Source organism: Vulpes lagopus, chromosome 1 (assembly GCF_018345385.1).
Source record: "Vulpes lagopus strain Blue_001 chromosome 1, ASM1834538v1, whole genome shotgun sequence".
In the NCBI taxonomy this organism is placed as follows: domain Eukaryota; kingdom Metazoa; phylum Chordata; class Mammalia; order Carnivora; family Canidae; genus Vulpes; species Vulpes lagopus.
The window spans coordinates 17,383,735-17,395,942 of NC_054824.1; the positions used below are offsets into that span (position 1 = coordinate 17,383,735).

General features: G+C 35.6%; 1 protein-coding gene across 2 annotated transcripts in view; it reads left to right on the forward strand.

The window, feature by feature from the left end:
• Window positions 1-12,208, forward strand: part of MMS22L (MMS22 like, DNA repair protein) — a 127,598-nt gene that overhangs the window by 112,429 nt on the left and 2,961 nt on the right. For both annotated transcript variants that reach the window (XM_041767345.1, XM_041767352.1), the window contains exons 22-24: window positions 61-224; window positions 10,061-10,157; window positions 11,549-11,716. In XM_041767345.1, the coding sequence (XP_041623279.1) occupies window positions 61-224; window positions 10,061-10,157; window positions 11,549-11,716 (429 nt within the window). The remainder of the gene's footprint in view (window positions 1-60; window positions 225-10,060; window positions 10,158-11,548; window positions 11,717-12,208) is intronic.

Here is a 12,208-nt window from a genome sequence, read left to right on the forward strand (position 1 = left end):
ATTTTATTTTGCTCATTGAAAAATTAACTAGAAAAAAAAACAAATTGTGCTTCTTTTTAGGAAGTCCTACTTTGAGTGTAAAGGGTCCTTGCTCCCTCCTCGCTTAGCATCTGTTCTGGCCTTCATTCTGCAGCTCTTCAAAGAAACTAACATAGACATTTCTGAGGTTGAACTGCTCCTCCCTGGCGTCTTAAAATGCTTGGTGTTGGTCAGTGAACCCCAAGGTTAGTTTGAATCTGTATTTGTTAAACTTTTCTTTATTTAATATCAGTTTCTATATGTTGTGTAAAAACAAACTCCAGCCATCAGATAGCTGAGGTTGGACATGATAAAATGGTTAAAAACCTGACGTGTTTCAGTGTAGTTTACTTCTGTTTTGTTTCTTCCCCCAAGGCAAACAGTTTGTTTAAGGGCTCCTTCCTCTGATTAGAGTTGTTAACCTTTTAAAAAATATTTGTTTAATCCGACAGCAGTATTAAATGCAACTTACATATCATGTGGTGAGGGGTCAGCGTTAAGTTCTTCCGTTCAGATTTCTGCTAGAATATCTAAGCTGATTTTGTGGGCAAACCTGTAAGGATCCTTTGATCCTAATCCTTTTGTTTTCGGTCTCATCAGCCTTACTGCTAAGGATCTCTTTAAAATATCATTTATTTCATCCCCACTGTGAGTAGCGTGCTTTAATAAGCTTGTTGGGAATATGCAGAATAGTAGCCATAGTTCTATCCTGAAGGAGTTTTTAATGTAAATAGGAAGCTGTGCATGTGAGTGTGTGTGTGTGTGTGTGTTATCATTATAATGTGATTGTTCAGGACAGGACTTCTCAAATGCATCTACCTAAGTACTTCTAACTGCTGTGATAAGTGAGTGCAATGTGTATCCTGAAGAATCTGAAGGCAGCACCCAAAGTGGTAGCTGAAAGCTCAAATAGCTCTTCGATTTGTTCTTTTATCTCAAAATGTATGCATATTTTGTTTAAATCTCTATTTATTTTAATAATTAAAATTGGGTTTGGTTTTTTTTTTTTTTCTGCTCCCAGGCTTGATTGTACCAAAAAAAAAAGTTATGGTGTGTTAATATAGAATACCTGATAGTAGCATCTCTGCACTGAAAAATACCCAGATGGCACCCCAGAGTCTTCTTTAGAAATTTTGTCCTCATTGAAAACTTATGCATACTTTCATTGAAAGCCTGTTGTGGTGTACAATACAAAATTTGTTGAGACAGAGCAGACAGTATAAAATTTTAGCTAGCCTCTTAATTTGACAATAGTAATATTTATCAGGAAGGAGGCCAGGCTGTGAAAGGTAAATTTTGCTACCCACATCTAGCTAGTGAGTGAATCACATTTTCCAGATGGATAGAATACAGAATTACCTATCTCTGCATTGCTGTCTTTGTAAGCTGAGGAAGCAATATTAAACACAGATTTGTGTGCATGGCTGGGAGAAAATTCTCACTGTCCTTATAGTCTCAGTGTTTAAAAGAATAATTTGTAAAATCAAAGGAAGTTAGTGTTACTAAATGACTCAGCAGGTCCACTCCTAGGTATTTGCCCCAGAGCATTTTAAACATACCATCCACTCAAAAACCTGTACTCAAGAGCTTAAATAGTTCCACTTCTGGCATGAAGGAGCTCTTCCGCCCTACTCCGCAGCAAAACTGATGGAAGTTATTTAAAAGAAAGCATTTAAATTCTCCGAAAATAGTCCTAAGGGTATCTAGCAAATGGAGAAACATTTATTTACGGAAATCTACTTTAGATTTTTCCTTGGTAAAGCAGCAGGAGTCTATGGTTTGTGAACAAAGACCACTCCTTTCTTCACTTTCCCCAGCTCAGTAAGACAGACACAGACACTCTACTCCCAGACTGGTAGGTAGCCCAAGAACATAGGGCTTTCTCTCTCCCCAGCTCCTAGTACGAGGGCTGTCTATCATCCTGTGAGAGGCAGGATATAAATATTTCTCATCCTGCCCAAGCTACATGATGCTGAGGTTATATTCCAGGCAAGTGTGGCTGAGAAGTGGGAACTCCATTCTTTCCCTCTTCCACCTCTCATGAATGGATGCAGTACACTGAGTAAGATATCACTGAGAATAGTGGGACACCAGTCATCCTTGCCACAGCTTAAAGCTGCCAAGTGAAGCAAGATGAGGATGCCTGGCGCTGCTACCTCTCCTTCCATAAGTACTCAGCTCCTAAAGTGGGTATGTCACTCAACAAATGGTGCGCACCATTGGCCCTGTTCCCAACACCAGAGCCATGCCCCTGAAATTTTGCCTGGTTAAGAGGCAGAGGGAGGAGAAGCAGACCATAGAAGGAGAGCTCTGAATCTCCCAAAGGAACTAACTTCATTTGCAAATGAGTGTAAAAAAGTTTAAGCCTAAGGGTGCTGTCAAGAACAGTGGAGTTTGTGTTGATAGGCAATAGGCAGGAGAATAATAGAGCCTTTGGATGTAGTTAGACTAATCTGTAGACTGCCTAGTTTGGTGAGAGAATGGTGAAAGAGACAGCTGGAAAGAGCCCTTGGATCTGAACAAATCTCAAACACTGACCACAGAAATTGTCCCTTCAGAAAAGCTGGAACTTAATTAGATCAGTCTATAAAGCAGTTTATGCCCTTGGGGCATTGTAAAAACAATAGAGTAATCAGCTTTGATCAGTGGAGCTGCTTAACACCTTACTGTGGTCAGAGAAAGGGACAAAGGGAACTCTGTCAAAACCAGTCTTAGAATGGAGACTAGGGAATATACCCAAAGTTATACCACTGTGGGGCAATGTTAGAGGCTTCACCCTGGGAGGTAGAGGGGAAAGGGGAAGAAGTAGACTTCACTAAACAATGACCAATTTTCAACAACAAAAAAAATTACAAGACAGGCAAAGAAAGAGAAGTATGATCTCTGTCCTGGAAAGCAAGCAAGCAATAGAACTTGCCAGTGAGCACAATTAGAACCTGGATTTAATACACAAAGACTTCAAAGTAGCCATTATAAGTATGTTCAAAGAACTCAAGAAAAGCATGATTAATAAAATAAAGGAAGGTATGATGACATTGTCGTATCAAATAGAGGATATAAGTAAAGAGACAGAAATTATAAAAAAATGGAAATTCTGAAATTAAAATGTGCAAGAGCTGAACTGAAAAATTCACTAGAGGGGCTCATTAATAGATTTGAATTGGCAGAAGAAAGAATTAGCAAACTTGAAGATAGATGACTAGAGATGATACAGTCTGAAAAAAAAATGAAGGAAAATGAACAGAGCTTTAGAGAAATGCAGACCACCATTAAGTGCACCATCATACATATAATGCCAGATGAGGGCAGAAAAAAATTAGGAAAAGTACTTGAATAATGGCTGAAAATTTCCCAAATTTATTAACAAACAATTATCTATATATTCAGGAAGCTCAGCTAATTCCAAAAGAGTAAACTCAAAAAGTTCCACTTTAAGATGCATCACTGTAAAAATGCTGAAGGTCAAAGGCAAGGAGAAAATATTTAAGGCATCAGGAGAAAGATGACTCATCACTTATCTCACAACCCCAATAGGTCAACAACTGGCTTCTCAGCAGAATATATGGAGGCCAGAGGCAGTGGGATAATACTTAGTGATCAGAGAAAAAACTGTCAACCAAGAATCAACTATTCTGCAAAACTGCTACTTTTCAAAAGTGAAGATAAAATAAAAAACATTCCCAGATAAAAACAGAGAATTTGTTGCTAGTGGACCAGCCTTATGGAAAAGGAAATTCTTCAGAATAAAAGTCAAGTAACCTCACACAGGAAAAAACAATACTTGTAAGGCAATAATGGTAAAAGACAGCAATAATGCATGTTTCTATACCGTTATTCTCTTTCTGGGCTTTAAAAGCAGTTATATAAAATGATATATAAAAAATGATAGGTACATAATATGCTATGTACATATGTGATGTATTTACCAATATTGGTACAAAGGAGGTAGTGGGAGCAAAGCCATATTGGGTAAGGAAATGACTCAACTAAACAGGAACAATTTTGAAGAGAATCAGAAACGATCAATAAGGTTTATATAAATGAAGCTAAAATACATACTTGCTCTCCTCTTCTCCTTTACCTTCTTTGAAAGACATAAAATTATGTAGAATAAAAATAACTATGTGTTCCCGGGTTTGTAACATTTGCAAAGATAATATATATAAAAATAATACCCATAAAAAAGGGAAAGGAGAATAGAATTATATAAGAGTAATGTTTCTGTATTTCACTGGAATTAAATTCATGTAAGTCTGAAGCTCTGATAAGATGTAAATGGCAAGCCTAGAGCAACTTCTAAGGAGATAATTCAAAACCAATGAAAAATCATTAAAGAAATTAAAATGCTGTGTTTTAAAATATATACATAATGCCAACATGAAAGCAGTAAAGTAGATGAGAGGGCCAAAAAACACAAGACATTTAGAAAACAAAAGGTAAAATGATGTTAATCCATCTATATTATCAACAGTTAACAATAGTTGTGAAATAATAGAACAAACTAATCCAAAATTGAGATCATTGGAATGGCAAATAAAAAGATCTGACACTAGTCTCTCTGCAGGACACACTTTAGATTCAAAGATTAAAATAGTAAAAGGAAAGAAAAATACATCCTACAAACTATAACCGTAGAAAACTGGAAGAACTATATTAATATCAGACAAAATAGACATTAGACCAAAAAACTGTTAACTAGAAATAGAGGTATTTTATAATGATAAAAGTGTCATTATATTTAACAATATAAACGTGCACCTACGCAAGAGAGCACCAAAATGTATGAAGAAAAAACAGAGAGAAATGAAGGGAGAAAGAGACCATTCAATAGCAGTAGTTGGAGGGTTTTTGGTTTCCACTTCAACATGTGAAAAGCTTGGAAGTCCTCACTCTCACCCTTACAACAACAAAACAAATCTGAACTGAAAAACAACTCTACTTATGTACAGGGGAACTGTATAAATATCTGTACCAGTATCAGTTCCTGGTCCTGGTCAGCTGTGACTCTGAATCTACCTGTCTCTCCACTTCTAACTGATCTAATAGATAGTTGTTTTGTTTTTTTGTTTTTGTTTTTGTTTTTTCAAAATCGTAATAACAATGTATTTGGTGATTATACCTTATGAATAAGCAAACTGAATGACACCAGTGAGGATTGGGAATACTGTTAAAAGGCACCTGTGCCACACCTGAAGGAAAGTAGTGCTATTTGAAAGTAGTCTTGGATTAGTTGTGAATGTAAACTACAAACTCTGGACAACCACTAAAAAAAAATTTTTGAAGTATATTTGATATACTAAGAGAGGAGAGAAAATGGAATCTTATAAAATGCTCACTTAAAACCTTTAGAGAGGCTCCTGGGTGGCTCAGTCAGTTAAGCATCAGACTCTTGATCTCAGCTCGAGTCTTGATCTCAGGGTCATGAGTTCAAGCCCCACACTGGGCTCCACGCTGGAGGTAGAGCCTACTTAAGCAAAACAAAATCTTTGGAAAAGGCAGACAAAAGGCAAATGATTACAAAAAAAGAGCAGGAGCAATGAATAGAAAAGTTACATGTGTGGTAGATGTTAATCCAATAATAGCAATAATCACTTTAAATGTGAATGATCTACATGAGCCAATTAAATGATTGAGAGTAACAGTAGATAAAAAAAATAAAGCCCAACAGTATGTTACCTACAAGAAAACTACTTTCAATATAAAGACACAGATAAGTTAAAAGTAAAAGGATGGAGAAAAATGCTGGCACAATTCAAAACAAAGCTGTAGCATGTATATTAATTTCAAACACTGCAGACTTCGAACAAGTAGAATTATCAGGAATAAAGAGAGACATTACATAATGACAGATTGGGAATAGAACTGCTTCAGCGAAGGACATCTGTGAAAATCCTATAGCTAGTATCATACTTAATGGTGAAAGATTAGATGGTTTTCTCCTAAGATTAGCAGTAAGGCAAGGATGTTCACTCTTGCCACTTCTATTCATCATTGTACTAGAAGTCCTAGTCAGGACAAATTAAGTAAAAGGCATCCATATTGAAAAGGAAGTAAAACTATCCCTATGCATAGTTGATCTGATCTTGCGTATGCAAAATCCTAAGCACTCCAGTAATAGAACTAATAAACAAGTTCAGAATACAAAATCAAGATACAAAAATCAGTTGTATTTCTGTATACTTTCAATGAAATAAAATTAAGAAAATGATTCCATTTACAATAGCATTTTTCAAAACCCCAAGTAGAAATAAGTTTAATAAAAGAAAAATACAAACTTAAGATCTGAAAACTACCAAACAGTATTGGAAAGAATTAGAGAATATCTAAATAAATGAAAAAATATTTCATTTAATGGATCAGAAGAAGTAAAATTGTTAAGGTAGTAGTACTTCCCAAACTGATCTCAGAATAGCCAAAACAATCTTGAAAAAGAACAAGGGCTTCCTGGGTAGATCAGTGCGTTGAGCATCTGACTTTTGGTTTTGGCTCAGGGTCAGGAGATTGAGCCCCGCATTGGGTTCCATACTCAGTGAGGAGTCTGCTTGAGATTCTTTCTCTGCCCCTACTCCTGCTTATGCTCTCTCAAATAAATCTTTAAAAAAAGAAGAACAACAACAACAAATTTGGAAGGCTCACATTTTCCAGTTTCAAAACTTAGTACAAAACAACTAATCAAGAGAGTGTGGTACTGGCAAAAAGATAGATGTAGATCAATGGATTAGAATTGAAAATTTGGGAATAAACCCATATGTCTATGGTCAATTAACTTTTTTTGACAAGGGTGCCAAGATGATTCAAAGGGGAGAAAATAGTATTTCACAAATTGTGCTAGGTCAAACAGATATCCACATGCAAAGGAATGAAGCTATACCTTTATTTCACACCATATACAAAAATCAACTCAAAATAGACCCCAATGTCTGAGATCAAACTATAAAACTCATAGAAAAAAGCATAGTAAGTAAAGCTGCACGACCTTGGATTTGGCAGTGAATTCTTAGATACAACAACAAAAGCATAAGACAAGAAAGAGATAAATTGGGCTAATCCAAATTTAAAAACTTTTGTGCTTCAAAGGACAATCAAGAAAGGGGGAAAAAGACCCCCACAGAATGGAAGAATATATTTGCAAATCATTTATATGATAAGGAACCTGTACCTGGAATATATAGTTAACAATTCAGTCATAAAAACACAATTTAAAAGTAGGCAAAGAATTTGAATAGACATATCTTTGAAGAATATAAACAAATGGCTAATCAGCACCGGAAAGGGTGCTCAGCATCATTAGTTATCAGGGAATTGCAAATAAAAACCATGGTGAGATACCACTTCATACTCCCTAGGTTTGCTATTACGGAAAAGTCAGATAATAACAAGGTTTGGCAAAAACATGGAGAAATCAGAAACCTCAATTACTGCTATTGGGAGTGTAAAATAGTGTAGACACTTGGGGAAATAGTCCAGTCATTGCTTAAGTTGAACATACAGTTACTGTGTGACCTAGCAATGTCACTCCTGAGTATATGCCCAAGATTAATGAAAACATATGTCCCCAGAGAAATGTGTATATTCATCTTTATAGTGATATTAGTTATAGTAGCCAAAAGGTAGAGTGTCCATCAGCTGACACATGGATTTTTTTTTTTTTAAAGATTTTATTTTACTAACTCATGAGAGACACAGAGCAAGCAAGAGAGAGGCAGAGGGAGAAGAAGGCTCCACGCAGGGAGCCCAATGTGGGGCTGGATCCCGGGTCTCCAGGATCAGGCCCTGGGCTGCAGGTGGCACTAAACTGCTGCGCCACCGGGGCTGCCCCCAGATGGATTTTTTTTAAATGTGATCTATCCATACAATGGAATAGTATCTGGCCATAAAAAGGAATGAAGCACTGTTATATGCTATACAATATGGGACAAGCCTTGAAAACATTGTATATGAAAGAAGCCAGTTACAAAAGGCCACATATTGTATGATTCCATTTATATGAAACGTCCAGAATCTGTAGAGACAGAAAGTAGATTTGTGGTTGCTCTTAGGGTATATCAGAAAATAGGGAGTGATAGATGGACTATCAAGTTACTTTGCAAAGTAAAGAAAATATTCTAAAATTAACTCGAATGATGATTGCACAATTCTGTGACTAAAAATCATGGAACTGTACATGTTAAATGGGTAAGTTGTATAGTATGTGAATCATATGACAATAAAGCTGTTAGTGTAAAGAAAACTAAAAGAAAACCCAAACACCAGTTTTTTTTTTAAGTCACTTCAATTAAGTAAAGATGGCAAATAGTTTTTTAAAAAACCACTCTTAACACTGACCCATAGCAGCTTGACTCGTAATAGCTTCAAAATGGAACAACCCAAGTCTCCATCCACCAATGAATGGATAAACAACATGGGGTACATTGATACAGTGGAATATTATTTGGCCTTCAAAATAAATAAAGTACTGATAACCTTCAACAACATGGATGAACCTTAAAACATTATGCTAAGTAAAAAGAAGGCAGAAGACCATGGAGGGGTGCTTAGGTGGCTTAGTTGGTTGAGCATCCCGCTCTTGGTTTCAGCTCAGGTCATGATCTCAGGGTCATGAAATTGATCCCCATGTCAGACTTCGTGCTCAGTGCCCAGTCTGCTTAGATTCTCTTTCCTCTCTCCCTCTGGCCCTCCCCCCACCACACACCTTCTCTCTCTCTCTAAAATAAATAAAATCTTAAGAAAAAAAAAAAAGACCACATGATGTCTAATTCTATTCATATAACATTTCCAGGAAGTCAAATCCATAGAGACAAAACAGATTAGTGGTTGCCAAGGGCTGGGGGAGGAAGAAAATGGAGAATGACTGTTAATGAGTATAAGGTTTTTTGGGGAGATGATGACATTGCTCCGAAATTAGATAGTGGTGACGCTTTCTCAATTCTGAATATTCTAAAAACCAGTGAATTATACACTTTAAAAGATCAGTTTTTATGACATATGAATTATACCTCAATAAAAGTGTTATATAAACCCAGTGCTTACTATTAATTCTCTGTGAAAACTATTTCTTCATATTCTGGTACTTTTCCCACAGAAGAGCTTTTGGAAGCCTTTCAAGAAAATGTCTTTTAAGAAGAACCAATTATACTGCGATTTCAGAATTGTATCTAATATGAGGAGTTATTTGTTCAATAAAGACAAATGCACTGTATCTTCTTTATCCACCATCCTCATACCATAGAGAACATTACTCTAAGTACATGTTAATTAATTGAAGTTCATATGTATCCTGTTTTATTCTCCTGCTATAATAGATTAGACTTTCTGATATTTTTTATTCTAAGACAAAGCACATTTTCCATAGCTACTTATATTTAATGTGCCAAAACCAAAAATTTAGTAGCATTTGGAACATACTGAATTTTCTATTTTTCTTCTTGATATTTTTCCATTTTTATGTACAAATGCACAATTTTAAATGACTTGGTTAAATATTTAAAGAATACAAATGTCCTTTTTATAATTCACTGTCTTTCTTGAAAGGAAGAAAAAAAAAGAAAGGAAGATAGCATCACAAATAGTTTATTTATATATATATCTTTGACTAATTCGGAGTGAAGGTAAATTGGTGGTGGTTTCTGATTTAAGAGAGTGGGAGGACTATGCCTATGAATATTAAAAAAAATCAATCTGCTTGTCTGTAAATCAGCTGAATGATTAAAGGCTATCTTCTGTCAGTATGTAACTGCTTGTAGGATTAGGGTGTTAAAATGTTTTTGAGTATTTAAGAGACCTATCTTCACATATATTTTTTTCAGTTATAAGGTTATAAAAAATAGACTCAAGCTTTTTAGATTTTCTTAAAATGGGAGATGAGATATACTTTAGTAGAAAACAAACACTCATAACTATTTCATTTTGAAAAATAATAAGAAAAAGCTGTATAAACTTTAAGAAAACAACATATTTTTTCTAAATTAAGAGTGTTCATAAAAACGAGGATCCAGATGGTCAATTGAAACACAGTTTGTAATGCTATAATTTTTCCTCCTAGTTAAAAGGCTGGCCACAGAGAACCTGCAATACATGGTAAAAGCCTGCCAAGCGGGGTCAGAGGGAGAACCTGCCACCCAGCTGACTTCTGTGTTTAGGTAACTGGAAAATATGCCAACTGGCAGGGGGACTGTTGCCAGCCATTTGACAGCCAACATGTTTCTTAAATAACTAATTATCCAAAACATAATGTGTTACTACTTGTTATACTATTTGAATTATTGTATTTTTGGCAGTAGTTTTGTTGCATTGTGTTGTTTTATTAAAAAGACAAAAGTGCCAGGGAGGAAGATAGCTGGTAATAAAATTACCTGAGAATTGGTGATGAAGACTCCTACATGTATTTAAGAGAATGGGGATATGTGGGTCATGTTGACAGGTGCACAGGCCCTGAGAGCCACTAAACATGTTATTCAGGATCCAGTGTAGAAGTATGTCACTGGTTTTCTTAACTTGCTTTAGATACCGTAGACCCAGAAAGCTTCATTGTATTTCATCTGTGAGTAAGGGAGCAGACGTGATGTTAGTTCCCAAGAATAATAATGCAACTTGAGGAATGTTTTCTGTGTTTTGTGTTTTGTTGTCGTTTCCTGCCTTGCCTGCTCTAGAGTCTTCTGCTTTCTGTTAGGGCAGTATTTTTAAGTATTTCTCACAATATCTACCAGTTAACTTTTATTCTACATATCTCTGCCCTAGCACTACTATGATAAATAATTCAAGTCCATTTTCTTCTGTGGATCTTTGATTCCTCAGTTTTTCTCATCACATCATTGGCATTTGTCAGTTGGTTACCATTTATTTAAATTGTGATCACATGAAATACATAGTGAATTTGTAAGAACTATTACCCCCCCCAATAAAGGGGGGGGGGAAGAAACCTATAAAAACACAAAGAGGAGAGAAAAGATTTTATGTGAATGAAGATTGAATATTTATTATGTACAACTTACTGAGCTAGGTGGCTTTTATTTTGTTGGAGGAGTGGAAATTTTAGGGTTAAAGCATACAATTCTTTATATGGGTCTAAAATCTATTCACTTAAAGGATGTAAAAATATATATTATGAATAACTTGTTTCTCTCATTAAAATATTGTTTGATTTATCTAGATATATGAAGAACTAAGAAATACCTAGGAAACTGGACTCTTTTCCACATCCTTATCGCTCAGATTTTGACATGCAAAGAATAGCATGGGACTAGATTCTAATAGCATAGGACTAAGATTCTCTTCCTTATTCTCCTTCCTGAGATTCCAATTCTTCCCTTTTCCTACCAGTGTCATCCTTCTGGTCATGGTTCACACTGAAATAAACCATTCTGTCCTTAATTTTTAAATGTTATAAAGTCTTCATTAGGGCATCTGGATTCTTAAGGTAATCTTATGTGAAATGATCTTTCTTATGTTCACGTTACAGCAGAGTGTCCTATGGATAGCAGCCCATGGAGTTTCCCCAGAAGTAATCCTATGTAACTTGATTTACTTTCAGGCATTTTATCCAGGATTATGGTATGAGATATGATTATCAGATTTACAGCATTCTAGAAACAGTAGCAGCATTGGATCAGCAGGTTGTTATCCACTTGCTTTCTACCCTCACTCAGTCTCTGAAGGATTCAGAGCGGAAATGGGGCCTTGGCAGAAATATTGCACAAAGGTATATTTGGATCATTTTACATTTGTGGGCAATGATTACAAAATCTAGATTCACTTACTGAAGATGGTTTATTTTCCCATTCCTAAAAGTTTTGTGTATGTTCTTCAACTTGTTGAATGTTTCCATACTGCAATTGACATATCCATTCACATGTTGTTCTTTTCAAAGTGACCACCTTAGGTATTTCAGCAGTGCTGCTGTTGTTCAAAATATATTCAGTGCTCCTCATTGGGAAGGGGACTTGAGAGCCTCACATGTCTTGTTTTTGTATAAAATCCATGCTGGCAAATCTACCCTTTGAGGGATTCTTGGTCTACTGAATCAACTATATCATGTGTATCTAATGAGTAAAAAGAGTGACCCAATTAAATAATATGGTTTGAGGTGAAAAATAGTAATGATTAGGGCTTTTTTTCATATAGACTTACAACCTAATTTCAGATTGTTCTGGACTATGTAAAATAATGCAACATCATGGAAATAGACCTATAG